The following is a 15,217-nucleotide window of genomic DNA, read 5'->3' as shown; positions in this document are numbered from 1 at the left end:
ATAAAATAAACCACATAATAATGGGTTACTATTGCATGCTTATTTTTCTCCTGTGGCAGTGATGATAATTATGTAAATAGGTCAAAAGCTACATTTTTTAATTGATGATTTTAACATCAAAGCCTGAAACGAGGAGTTTTTCCACCATTGGATAAATATTTAACCACAGAAGAGTGAGCAATTTAAAACAAAACATGCTCCAGGTAATAGACAGTAAGGGCCAGAATAACTGTTTTAATTGAATCACATTCACTCCAAAGCCATGCATCAGATTCCTCAGTTTATCTAGATTGATGTAGAGTTTAAACAAATAGGAAATGTAATCTGCCATACAAGAACACTATTTTGTGGCTGTTTCTTTTGGCAGATGGAGATGGAAACATGGATCACTTATTACCAGGCTGTGAAGATAAAAACTGCCAGAAAAGTACCATTTATTTAGCAAGATCCAGAACAAAGCAGGTATATCTACTTGTTTCTTAACGTAAATAGAGTTATGTTCTTGGAAAAAAATTTCAGAGGTTAGAAAAAGTATCTGAAGAATAAGAAAAGAGAAAAACCAAAAATAAATTTACTTCCTTATTTTAACTTAATGAAATGCATTTAAATCTACTTTTATTGGTTTATTGAGAGAAAAAAGTAGTGGCATAATCATTTCTGGTTAAGAAAACCCACTTTTGGTCCTGTAATTAAATGATCTGTTAGCCTTATATGCCGGGAATATGGTAAGACACTAGCTATAATTAAGGGTTATGTAGAAGAACATCATACCTATTTTCAAGGCTAATCTTGTTTTTATTTGTGATATCTAAATCTGTTTCATTCTCTCGTGCCAACTTTATACCTGTAGCTTGTAGGTAAATAATTTAGAAGCTGTTAATCATAGCAGAGGATTAATGTGGGAATGATAGGTTATGACATTGAGATTTTTTCCATATTGACAGCACCTGAATGGAAACCAGTAATATAGTAGTAGAATTAATGAGTTATATTTTCTGTTTGGGGGTAATAAATGATAGAATTACATTTTGATTTTTTTAGCCCTTATGGGTAGGAAGTATCACTTCTTATACTAAGACACTAAAGAAAACAAATCTTCCTCCAGTCAGCATTCTAAAAGCATTTAACTCTTACACCCATAACCTTTATTACCTTGAACTTTTTTAAAGTTTTGAATCACTGTAAGTATTAGGTCAAGTAACACTTCATCGTTGGTTCATAGCTGTAAGTAAACCTAGTAATTATTAGCCTGTCTTCAAGTGACAGACTACTGTAAGAATATTTTCAAATTACACAGTCAGCTCTCTCTGGGCAGATAAATGTCACAGTTCTTTTTTGACTGTTAAGAACATCACATTAATGAAAAATCTTTTACTTCTTAGACCTTAATACATTTACCTTAACAGAAATACTTTATCCTCATTAATAAACTATCAACCTCTTCAGAAACTTGTGAAAACGGCATTTTGTGAAATATCTCATCCTCTTCCAAAACAAGTCCAGCAATTTTTTTCAAAGTCACATGAAACATTAAAACATTTTGATGCTATATAATACTCTTTTGCTTTAAGAAAGATTGAAAAATTTATTAAAGATGCAGACCAGTTTTTTAAAACAGCTCGTTTTCTGTAAATTTGTCTTTGTAGTTAAGCCACTTTTTTTTTCTTTTTCCTTGGCAAACTATGCTTTCTTTGGATAACATAGAAAATGTTTGGGATATCCTATGTCCTAAACCTTTTTCAAGAGGCCACTTTTTATGTAGTCTGGCTTAGAGCTATATATATGAGTCACCTGCTTATAAGGAAAAAAAACATCTGTAGGCATGTTTGGCCTCCTGTCATTTCAAGCCAGCTGCGCCTGCTTCTGTTTGGACATCTCCAGGTTATGTGCCAGTATCCGTGCTCTTAGCTAATTATGGGCACATCTATAATTTTAATGTGATGATTTCCACTCTTCAGATTTTTAGTTTGCATTAGGTTATTAAAAGTAAAGATTGGGGCATTCACAAGAAAAAGGGATTTCCAGAAGCTCATTTTGAAATGATCCTATTCTCTGTGTTCTCATCATTTTAATCAATATAGAGATAAAGAATTTATTTAAAATGTAACTTCCAGCTCTTTGGGTGACAGAGCTCATTCTCTGGGGCAGGCGGAGCTTGTCAGGGCTAGTATTGTTTGGTAAGCCTCAGAGCTGCTTGGCTCTGAGAATGATGACTAAAGTCATCATCATGTATAGGACGCAAAGCAAGAGAACAAGGGAGACTGTCATGTTCTAATTCTTCCTGAGCTGGTCCTCCAAAAGGACATCAGTTATTACATGATATTATAATTTTTTAAATATTCATTTGAGGTTGTATTTCCACTCAACACATTTTAAAATGGCAATTCAAGTATATGATTATCAACATCAGTTCAATCCTAAGATTTTGTGGTTCTGTGAAAAACCTTCTAAGGCTCTATGAACTAGTTCAAGGAAAGATGACTAGTGATAAATTTTAAGGGAGACGGTTTTTTTCCAGAGTGTAAGTTACCTGTTTATCAAAGTAAATTATAGTACCCTACCATTTTGTAGTGATAAAGAACTTAAATAAGGTGATGCTTACCTTGAGGACTTTTCGTGGATCATTTGTTTTACAAATGGTGAATTTTTTTCTAAAATAACTATAAAATCTGATTTTTTTTTCTCTTAATCCACAGTGGGTTCCTGTACTACAGGATTTTAGCAATAAGGGCACACTGTGGGGCTTTGTGCCATTTGTGCATGAACAACAACCAACTGAAATACCAATTCCAATTACCCTTCATATTGGAGACTACAACATGGATGGTTATCCAGATGCTCTTGCCATACTGAAGAATACATCTGGAAGGTATGGAAATTAAGTCAAATGAGAAATAGTTGTGAAATATTTTCACTGTGATACTTTGTAGCTGAATAACACCAAAATATGGTACAGTTCCTTTAATAAGGAACACTGTGAGCTCTGAACTTCTCCCAACTGCTTAGAATACCTGTTCTTTTTCTGTTGTATAGAACAATAAAAGGCTTATTTTTCATTCAACAAAAGTTGAACTTTAAAAGGTCAAAATTTTTGTAAGTAAATGACTCAGTTACATTTTGAGTCTGAAGACCATGGAGGTTAAGAGTTGAGCCTAGGCTTTGCTCTGAGTCCAGCCACTTAGCACCTGTGTGACCTTGAGCAGATTACCCCAACTCCCCATCTGTAAACTGAGAGTAGTAACTGCACCTCTGTCATGGAGTTGTAGTGGAAATTACATGAGGTAAAAATTAAACATGAGGCAATTAGCAAGATACTTAGCACATGCTGACTTTACTATCAGTGAATGTTGCCTTACTGTTGCTTGTTTTGTAATGGTGTTGAGAATTTCGACATGACAATTGATAATATTTGTAAATACAAAATTTTTGAGGATATTTATTGCATTATCAATGATTTTGAATGTTGTTGCTACTTTTTTTTCCTTAGGTAGAGGTACCAGTAGCTAAACCAATATAGTTAAATTCACAATTACCCTGATCTTGACAGATTCCATAAATATGACTCTTCCCAAATTTTAATGCTTTATTATATTCTTCATATTACAATTAGTTGTATTTCTTGCCCCTTATTCTTTCTTGCCTCCTACATTGTATCTATCCATAATTTTTCTTCTGAGCATTAATTCATTTGTTGGCTCTGGAATTAGTGATGATTCAGCTCCACATTTACTACCAGGCTCATGATGCAATATAACTTTCCTGGAAAAAAAATCAGACTATTGTTGATTTTAACATCAAACACTGTTATCTAGAAATGTGATTTTTAGAAAACCATACATTATTAGTGACTGTCCCTAAATATTTATAGAAATTATAAAATGTCTGTACTTAAACTTTTCTAAGGACCTTGATTTGAAATTATAATCACTCTGAGTTGTGTTTACAAAATTTTCTAGGGATATGAGCCTCATGATCCGTAATGCAGAATAGTATCTACACTCATAACTTACGTGTATGAAGCAGATCTTGTGTAACCAAAAGAAACTCTGAGTTGAATGTGATTTTTATTCCTTTTAAAGTGTCACGTAAAAACAAAGAAATATAAAAATTGCTTTAATTTAAAACATTTAACCTATTCAAAAGAATACGAAATTACATCTTAAATTCATTTAAGTGTGATTACTTATTCTTAGAAAAACATACAAACAATTTATAATTTTGTCATAAAAGTTCTTTATCAACATATTCTTCTTCAAACCATCAAATATTTAACTTACCTTTACCATTCAGTAATAACGGTGATATCAACAGCTAATTCAGCAGTGAACAAACACTATGGCTCTATAGGAAACATAAGGTAAAAGACAGTCATAGACTCTTGATGCTTTAATAAAAGCAACTGTTTAAAACCCAGGGTTTCTTTTTTGTTCTTTTGGGATAGATGAGAATTGAAGGATAGATTTCAGTGCATTGCAGTGTTCATTAAATCACTAGGTGAGAAATAGCCCTATACTTGAGAGATGTCTGTCTAGGAGAATTCAGCATAATATTTTCTTTGAAACATAGAAGAAGGAAAATAAGACATCGTGTACATTATAATCCTTTTCTACTGTTCACTTTTGTTGAAAAGCATTTTATAATTTTTAACTGATTTCAAGACTGCTGTATTGCTAAGAAGTAGTACAGAGTTGCAGTTTATAATTTCAAGGCTTGCTACCTGGAGAATTCTGTCTCCTTTTTTTCTTCAGGTTTTGAAAATCAGGTAGAGATTAACTATGCAGTTAAGAATAAAATCCATAGTGTGTGTTTCATGAAAAGAAGTTCTGAAACCGTGGCTTGTTAACTTGTGTTTTTTTGTTTTCAGAGGAGAGTTGCTGTTTGGCTTTCTGTTTGTTTTGTATTTTATGCTAAAGGTCTAATTGTTGAAAGTTAACCTTTAAAATCATGTTACATGAAAAAGATCTCTATTAATGACATTTATAGAGGCAGCGAGTGACTCTAAACAAAATAACATGGTCTGAGGTCAGCTATTTTACATCTGTGCCACCACTGACTGAAAGCCATGTTTTTTTCCCTTGGCTGTCCCATTAGTACTCAGTTGCCCTATGTTTACTGTCATCTTCTGTGTGTAATCATGTTGTCTTAATTGTCTGAATTTTCATTTTTTTGAAAGAAGAAAGGCAAACTTAGAATGACATTATTCCAATAGTGTGCTCTTAAGCTAATAATAATTCTGTTTTTAGAATTTTTTAATTTCATGTGTAAAATAACACTGAAACGATATTTTATGTCCTAAGTCTTTAGTATAGAACTGAAAAACTTTTTTAAAAGGAACTGGAGGATAAATTATAACAAAGAATATTTGAGAACCATTTATCTAATTAAACTCTTGTCCTTATGGATTTCTAATCACTATTATTTCTTAATTAGCCAGAGTTACTAGAAAAACTAGTACACAAAAATGAAAAGTTTAATTTTATTTTTGCCCAATATGTGGTATATTAGAAATTTTATTTTATGCATATGTTAGAAAAAACATTCCTCTAAATATTCCCCTAGAAATATTAATGTCATAGGTAAAATTAAATACTAATTTAGAGTGACTTTTAGGTTTCTATAGGAAAATTTGATAAACCATATTTAAATTAATATTCTAAACCATATTTTATGATTTTTTAAAATTCAAAACTAACGTAGATTGTAATTTGCTCAGAATAAATGCATGTTTGTTTAACACTGGTACTGTAGCCTAGAAGTTGTGTTAATGATTTACTTATCATTTTGTCAAGTATATACAGTGCATATTTATTCCTTATTTTAAGCATTTAACTGAAGATATAAGAGAGTGACTTTTAGTCTTTGTTCTGACTATTGCATATTAATCAGAATGTTAATATATTTAAGAAAAGTTGTATTGTTATTAATAAATTGAAAGTGGATGAAATTGTAAGCAAAACCTCAGCTTCCAGCAGGGATTTATAGAGAATCCAAATCTAAAAGTACTAAAAGAAAAAAAATTTTTTTAAACAAAGGGTTTTAGCAGCAAAGGAGCAGATTCTGAGTTTCAGCTGTGAGAGCTCCCAAAATCTGTTAAATGGCAAGTAAATCAATAAATGGCCAAATGCAATATATTCCTTGTCAGTTAATGCCAGGAAGCAAAGGGCTTTAGTTTATAAAGTGATTATCATGCATATTGCTTCACAGTAATTTCTATGGGGTGGTATTATCTTTACTTTGTAAATATGGAAACAGTCTCAGATAAGTCAGACTACTTGTCCAGGATCACACAGTTTCAGTCAGCACTCTAAGTTCACAGAATCTGAATCCTTTTTCTTTCCCTGTAAGAAAAAAATTTAGAAGGAAGTAGTATATAACCAAAAATAACACATTTTTAGCAGAGGTTAGAAATGATGATTTGGGCAGATAGTAAAAGTCTCTCTGACAAGAGAAAGAAGGAGCAAGCTAAGGACAAATGAATAAAGTCCATAAGTTTTCTGAGTCTTGCTGTCAGAGGAGATTGATTATATGCAAGCACGTGGCCTCTTATGTTAGTAATTTGGAAACCAGAGGTATAATTTGGATGTGTTGGTGGTATACATTCAGGCTACCAATATGAAACGATGGAAGATGACCAGAAGCAAGTCGGGATCTGGAACTTTGTCAAAAAAGAATTACTGGGGACTTCTGCAGCTATTAGCTAATACCCATTCAGTATAATTTGCATTTTCATCTTCACCCTCAGCTTTATAAAATAATTTATGTTTACACTGATACCCTGAGTCACCAAGGAAGGGTTACATTCTGTTTCAGATGTTCTGCTTTAGTGGGCTAGGAGATTGATAGTACAGATGCCTGTATCCACTTGTACATTTTAAGCTGCTGTTGTTTTTCATTTTTATTATGAACTGTAACAAAGGGTTTCATATCATTTTAAATTAGATCAAATATCTTACTAATTTTATGTTTTATACTTCAAATAATTCACCATAATCTTTTTTAAATGAAGTTAATCACCATCTTTTCCATGAATGGGAAAATATAACAGACTTCCTAATTTACAATAAAAGAAAACATTCCATGCCTATTCTGCTGGGGAATGTTTAGTGGTAGTTTGCAAAATAAATCTTGGTAGGCTATGTCACATAATTTCCATCTGTTCAAATGTTACTAGGGAGAATAGCCTGTTTCTGACATTACAACCTACATCACTAGGTCTTATGCTCTAAATCATTAACTAATCCTTAGTTAAAGGGTAGTAACTCTGGGTAGGGAAGTTATCTGCATTCACAGCTTATTGAAGACTGAAGAATATTTTAGGATTTTTGTTTAGGGTATTTTATAGAATTATACATAGGGGTAGAGTAAGGTTTTTGTAAAATGTTTGTTTTTCAAAATTAATAAGGGTACTGAATTCAAGAATCATATTCGAAACAGGAAACATTTTGAGTAAACAACCTGACCCTGCACCTAAAGCAATTAGAGAAAGAAGAACAAAAAACCCCCAAAGCTAGCAGAAGGAAAGAAATCATAAAGATCAGATCAGAAATAAATGAAAAAGAAATGAAGGAAACGATAACAAAGATCAACCAAACTAAAAGCTGGTTCTTTGAGAAGATAAACAAAATTGACAAACCATTAGCCAGACTCATCAAGAAAAGAAGGGAGAAGGCTCAAATCAATAGAATTAGAAATGAAAAAGGAGAAGTAACAACTGACACTGCAGAAATACAAAAGATCATGAGAGATTACTACAAGCAACTCTATGCCAATAAAATGGACAACCTGGAAGAAATGGACAAATTCTTAGAAATGCACAACCTGCCAAGACTGACTCAGGAAGAAATAGAAAATATGAATAGACCAATCACAAGCACTGAAATTGAAACTGTGATTAAAAATCTTCCATCAGGGCCTCCCTGGTGGCGCAGTGGTTGAGAGTCCGCCTGCCGATGCAGGGGATACGGGTTCGTGCCCCGATCTGGGAGGATCCCATATGCCGCGGAGCGGCTGGGCCCGTGAGCCATGGCCGCTGGGCCTGCGCATCCGGAGCCTGTGCTCCGCAACGGGAGAGGCCACAACAGTGAGAGGCCCGCATACCGCAAAAAGGAAAAAAAAAAAAAAAAATCTTCCATCAAACAAAAGCCCAGGACCAGATGGCTTCACAGGCGAATTCTATCCAACATTTAGAGAAGAGCTAACACCCATCCTTCTCAAACTCTTCCAAACAATTTCAGAGGAAGGAACACTCCCAAACTCATTCTACGAGGCCACCATCACCTTGATACCAAAACCAGGCAAGGATGTCACAAAGAAAGAAAACTACAGGCCAATATCACTGATGAACATAGATGCAAAAATCCTCAACAAAATACTAGCAAACAGAATCCAACAGCACATTAAAAGGATCATACACCATGATCAAGTGGGGTTTATTCCAGGAATGCAAGGATTCTTCAATATACGCAAATCAATCAATGTGATACACCATATTAACAACTTGAAGGAGAAAAACCATATGATCATCTCAACAGATGCAGAGAAAGCTTTTGACAAAATTCAACACCCATTTATGATAAAAACCCTGCAGAAAGTAGGCATAGAGGGATCTTTCCTCAACATAATAAAGGCCATATATGACAAACCCACAGCCAACATTGTCCTCAATGGTGAGAAACTGAAACCATTTCCACTAAGATCAGGAACAAGACAAGGCTGCCCACTCTCACCACTCTTATTCAACCTAGTTTTGGAAGTTTTAGCCACAGCAATCAGAGAAGAAAAGGAAATAAAAGGAATCCAAATCGGAAAAGAAGAAGTAAAGCTGTCATTGTTTGCAGATGACATGATACTATACATAGAGAATCCTAAAGATGCTACCGAAAAACTACTAGAGCTAATCAATGAATTTGGTAAAGTAGCAGGTTACAAAATTAATGTACAGAAATCTCTGGCATTCCTGTACACTAATGATGAAAAATCTGAAAATGAAATCAAGAAAACACTCCCATTTACCATTGCAACAAAAAGAATAAAATATCTAGGAATAAACCTACCTAAGGAGACAAAAGACCTGTATGCAGAAAATTATAAGACACTGATGAAAGAAATTAAAGATGATACAAAGAGATGGAGAGATATACCATGCTCCTGGATTAGAAGAATCAATATTGTGAAAATGACTCTACTACCCAAAGCAATCTACAGATTCAATGCAATCCCTATCAAACTACCACTGGCATTTTTCACAGAACTAGAACAAAACATTTCAAAATTTGTTTGGAAAAACAAAAGACCCCGAATAGCCAAAGCAATCTTGAAAACGAAAAAAGGAGCTGGAGGAATCAGGCTCCCTGACTTCAGACTATACTACAAAGCTACAGTAATTAAGACAGTGTGGTACTGGCATAAAAACAGAAAGATAGATCAGTGGATCAGGATAGAAAGCCCAGAGATAAACCCACGCACATATGGCCAACTTATCTTTGATAAAGGAGGCAGGAATGTACAGTGGAGAAAGGACAGCCTCTTCAATAAGTGGTGCTGGGAAAACTGGACAGGGACATGTAAAAGTATGAGATTAGATCATTCCCTAACACCATACACAAAAATAAGCTCAAAATGGATTAAAGACTTAAATGTAAGGCCAGAAACTATCAAACTCTTAGAGGAAAACATAGGTAGAACACTCTATGACATAAATCACAGCAAGATCCTTTTGGACCCACCTCCTAGAGAAATGGAAATAAAAACAAAGATAAACACATGGGACCTAATGAAACTTCAAAGCTTTTGCACAGCAAAGGAAACCATAAACAAGACCAAAAGACAACCCTGAGAATGGGAGAAAATATTTGCAAATGAAGCAACTGACAAAGGATTAATCTCCAAAATTTATAAACAGCTCATGCAGCTCAATAGCAAAAAAACAAACAACCCAATCCAAAAATGGGCAGAAGACTTAAATAGGCATTTCTCCAAAGAAGATATACAGACTGCCAACAAACACATGAAAGAATGCTCAACATCATTAATCATTAGAGAAATGCAAATCAAAACTACAATGAGATATCATCTCACACCAGTCAGAATGGCCATCATCAAGAAATCTAGAAACAATAAATGCTGGAGAGGGTGTGGAGAAAAGGGAACACTCTTGCACTGCTGGTGGGAATGTGAATTGGTACAGCCACTATGGAGAACAGTATGGAGGTTCCTTAAAAAACTAAAAATAGAACTACCATATGATCCAGCAATCCCACTACTAGGCATATACCCTGAGAAAACCATAATTCAAAAAGAGACATGTACCAAAATGTTCATTGCAGCTCTATTCACAATAGCCCAGAGCTGGAAACAACCTAAGTGTCCATCCTCGGATGAATGGATAAAGAAGATGTGGCACATATATACAATGGAATATTACTCAGCCATAAAAAGAAACGAAACTGAGCTATTTGTAATGAGGTGGATAGACCTAGAGTCTGTCATACAGAGTGAAGTAAGTCAGAAAGAGAAAGACAAATACCATATGCTAACACATATATATGGAATATAAGAAAAAAAATGTCATGAAGAACCTAGGGGTAAAACGGGAATAAAGACACAGACCTACTTGAGAATGGACTTGAGGATATGGGGAGGGGGAAGGGTAAGCTGTGACAAAGCGAAAGAGAGGCATATACATATATACACTACCAAACGTAGGGTAGATAGATAGTGGGAGGCAGCCGCAGAGCACAGGGAGATCAGCTCGGTGCTTTGTGACTGCCTGGAGAGGAGGGATGGGGAGGGTGGGAGGGAGGGAGATGCATGAGGGAGGGGATGTGGGAACAGATGTATATGTATGACTGATTCACTTTGTTATAAAGCAGAAACTAATAAAAAAAAATAGAAAAAAAAAAAGAATCATATTCACATCACTTCTGGGTTTAATAAAATGTATTACTTCCTCCTAAGCAAATTATTATAAAGCCTCCAGAAGCTTTCAATATGTGATTTTTAAAATCAGTTTTTACAGTATAGAATATCTTAATCAGGCTTTACTTTCATTTTAAACTATTTCTGATTGTACTGTCTTATTCAGTAGCTTCTATACCTCAAATGAGGGAGAATACTAAATTAGCCCAGTATTATGTGACAGAGTAAAAAATGATAAAATGTGTCTGAATCTTATCCTGGATGACTCATCATGGAAGAACTCATACTGCTATGTTGACTAACCTTCACTCACAAACCAACTTCAGCTTCAGTAGTTGGAATTTGTAAAGCTTATGTTTTCTCTACCATATGGTTGCCTATTATTCTGCCCTAATGAATCCCATATTAAAATTTTTCATCCTATAATAAAATGAAAAAGGATCCACTAATTAGTTGTGAGGGAAAAAATTATGTAGATGGTAAGTTAAAACACTGGTAGTCTCTGTTAATTCCAAAAGGATATATATTAAGTATTATTTACTCTATTAGCAATCAATTTTAATCAATCTATTAATAATTACTCCTGCACTCTGAGTTTATTGGATGTTGCATTTTTCTGTAATTTTTACATTTCCTTTGAATCCATAGGTTTTTGTAATGTTATTTGCCTTTTGTATTTAATTCATCAGCCTTAGGGCTGGTCTGTTTTATTATTTCATTAATGTCTGTGTTTTTGTTGTTATAGGTGTTTAAAAAATTACTTTTATTTTCAGTAAGATGGATTTTTTCACAAATATTTTATTTCTGATTCTGTATTTAACTGCTTCTCTTTTTTGCTTTCTTTAGTTTTGTTTTTGTTTTTATTTCATTGAATACTTAATAGAATTTTCCCATTTTCTTAGTTTCTAATAAGTGTTTTTAAGACTCTTTTCTATGTACTTGACTTCAGACCACACATTTTGATAGGTACTTATTTTGATAGGAATTTGCAATGCAACAACCTTAAGAATGAACAATAAAATTATAGACTCAAACCCTAAGACAGCAATGCGACAAGGACTCACAACACTGCATGGCACAGCATAAGTTCTATGTAGTGTCTACTATTATTTTAATTATTAGTAATATTATTACATGGTCACACACGCTTTGATTTATTCTTGCCATTTTATGTTTGTATTCATCATTTTTTTCTCATTTTTCTGCCTTCTGTTTGATCATTCAAATTTTTCTTCCTTTTGTAGTTCCTAAGATGGTTTGTATATCATAAATTTCATTTCTGTTGTAGTTGTTACAGTTAAATGTTTAGTACATATATTTAAACTTCATTTTTTTAGTGAATTACTAGAGACAAAACAGTCCTTAAGACAAGATTTTTTTTTTTTTTTTTTTTTTTCAGTACACGGGCCCCTCACTGTTGTGGCCTCTCCCGTTGCGGAGCAGCACAGGCTCCGGACGGACGCACAGGCTCAGCGGCCACGGCTCATGGGCCCAGCCGCTCTGTGGCATGTGGGATCTTCCCGGACCAGGGCACGAACTCGTGTCCCCTGCATCGGCAGGTGGACTCTCAACCACTGTGCCACCAGGGAAGCCCAAGACAAGATTTTTAGCATACGTTAAAATTCTTTTTCCCCTACCCATCCTCCTCATTCAGTGATATCATCACCATGTTGATATCATCTAGGATTTATCTATTTATGAATTTATTTTCACATTTTGTTGTGGCAATTATTTGCACTTGGCTACAAAGTTTACTAGCTGCTTTGATCACCATTGAACACTCCTGTCTTCCATTCATTCTTTGATTCATCTATTATTTTTCCAGATAGAGTCAAGTAATTCTATCAGGGAGAGTCTGCAGCCTCTTTCTGATACCTTGCAGGTCTGAAAATTTCTTTATTTTCCTCCAGCCTACCTGCTAATTTGCAGAGAATAGGATTCTAAGTTTATATATAGAGTGTATGCTAGTCTTTCCAGACAAACTATGTTGATAAATTTCATTACTTTATAACACTATGGCTACCAAGATAAATTCCAATAAGCATTGTCTATATAACTGATGAGTACCTTGCTAACTTTGACTTTACATAAAATTATACTAATATAAAGCAAAGTTAGCTTTTTAACTTTTGAATCATCAGCATATACAGTTAACTTTTATAATTGGTGGGGAGGTGCTGGAACAGGAAAAAGCATTCTGGAATATATACTTAATCCATTTTATTTCATTTTAATCCTTCCTTCCTAGAATAATAGCCACAAAGTTTTATCACCTCTAAGTAGCAGTAACAGAGTTCCTTCAGAAGAGCAGTAACATGGAAGATTTTGAACTTCAGGTTTTGTAATTCTTACCAGCTGTATAAATTAAACTACTGGTGGTAGAAACTGGGAATATGGAATCAATTTCCCAGGCTGACAGAGTTGAAAATGCCTCTCCATGAATAGGGTAAAACTTAGATTCAGACCTCTCTGTTATGTATGTACTTGCAATCAGGTATATTAATGAAAAGAGAAATAAAACACAAGTGAGTTTTCTTTTTCAATTTTTTTTATTGAGGTACCATTGGTTTATAACATTGTAGAAGGTTCTTGTGTACAACATTAAATTTCTGTTTCTATGTATACTACAGTGTACTCACTACCAAAAATTTAGTTTCCATTTGTCACCATACACTTGATCCCCTTTACCCATGTCACCTTCCTCCCTCCTCGCTCCTTCCCCTTTGGTAACCACTACTCTATTCTTTGTAGCTACATTTTTGTTTGGTTTGGTTTGACCATTTATTTGGGTCTTTTGTTTATTTTTTATATATTCCATATGTGGTGGGTGCTTTTTTGCCTCTGTCTTGTCTGGGATCTCCTGAGTCACGAGCTCCATCACCACAGGGAGAGGGAAAGGGTAGGAGGGAGCCAGGGTCATGGGCATCCCTTCTGTGTCCATTGTTTTCTGGTTCATGGGCTCCAGCCCTGCAGGCAGGGGGTGGGGGGCCAGAGTCATGGGCACTTCTGCAGGTGGGAGGACGGGATCCTAGACCTTTTGCCACTGCTGCCCAGTCACCTCTGGGTGCTGGCACCACAGTAGCCAGGAGGCCAGGCCAGAGTCATATGTGCTACCTCCCCTGCTGCTACTGAGCTTTCTGGGGCTATGGGCTCAGCTGCTGCGGCCAGGGATCCAGGGCACTAGGGTTGTAGCTCCTCCCTTCACTGTCCCCCTGTCTTGCCTCCTCTGTGTCCTAGTCCACCCACCTTTAGATGTACAGATGTGCAGAATTCTCTGGAGTCCTGGTGTGTTGGGCAGAGGCACCTTTGTTGAATTGTGGATGTTTTACTGGTTTTAAGTTGAAGGGTAGAACAAAGGTAGCATCTCAATCCCCCATAATGCTGACGGCCTTTTTTATTTCTTTCTTAATTTTTTTCAATTTTTGACAGCATTTATCCCAAAAGGTATTTGAGTTAGGATGCATTGCAAAACACATGTTTCTTCCACTACATTGTATATCACATGAGGTTAAAAGAAGTTTATTTCTGTGTGCAGCTTAGGATAGGAAAAAAAAAAGAGAGAGAGAGAGAGAGCATGGACTTTAGTCTTCAGTTCAAATGCCAGTGCTGCCACTTAGTAGCTCTGTTTCCTTCAGCAAGGTATTTAGCCTGCCTATATATCTATAAATCTGTAAAACAAGGATGAATATACCTACCTGCAAGTTTCTTGTGTGATTAAATGAAATACTGTTCCTTCTCCTTCCCTCCAAAGCTTACCTTATTAAGAAACATTTAAACTACACTGTCAACAACATGAATGTCAACTTTAGTTCCAAAAGACCTATGACAGCTAAGTGATCTCCTACCACTAATAGACCACACAGATTGTCAGAGAAAGGACTGATGGCTATTTTATTCCTGTTAATTTTGTACCACAACAGCTTCCAAAGGAAAAGGAAAAAGGAAAATTAAAAGGTATCAGCAAAGAGTTTTCTTCTGTTGATTTCAGGAAGTGACTTAAAATATCCCAAGTCTTTCCTGATACTCAGTTTGCAGCCTTTTCTCCCTAAAGCTGAGAGATCATATGCTACCGTGGGTCACTATTTTCAATGTCGTTACACATGAATTAAAAGAAACAAAACAAAACAAAAAATATAATAGGTCTGTGGTAGCAAGATCTATCTTTTTATAGATAAATGGAATTATATAATTTTTGGTCCTTAATGACTGATTTCTTTCACTTAACATAGTGTTTTCACGGTTTACCTGTGAGGTAGCATGTATAAATACCTTGTTTTACTAAATAATCCTCCAAGTATGG

At 35.0% G+C, this 15,217-nt stretch overlaps 1 protein-coding gene across 1 annotated transcript in view; it reads left to right on the top strand.

The window, feature by feature from the left end:
• Positions 1-15,217, top strand: part of ITFG1 (integrin alpha FG-GAP repeat containing 1) — a 258,629-nt gene that overhangs the window by 120,874 nt on the left and 122,538 nt on the right. Inside the window, exons 9-10 of the mRNA XM_060085617.1 lie at positions 368-462; positions 2,697-2,869. Coding sequence (XP_059941600.1) covers positions 368-462; positions 2,697-2,869 — 268 coding nt within the window. The remainder of the gene's footprint in view (positions 1-367; positions 463-2,696; positions 2,870-15,217) is intronic.

The sequence above is a fragment of the Mesoplodon densirostris genome, chromosome 19, assembly GCF_025265405.1.
Source record: "Mesoplodon densirostris isolate mMesDen1 chromosome 19, mMesDen1 primary haplotype, whole genome shotgun sequence".
Lineage (NCBI taxonomy): Eukaryota > Metazoa > Chordata > Mammalia > Artiodactyla > Ziphiidae > Mesoplodon > Mesoplodon densirostris.
The sequence above is the reverse complement of the archived record's forward strand: the minus strand, read 5'-3'. Positions and strand labels throughout refer to the sequence as shown.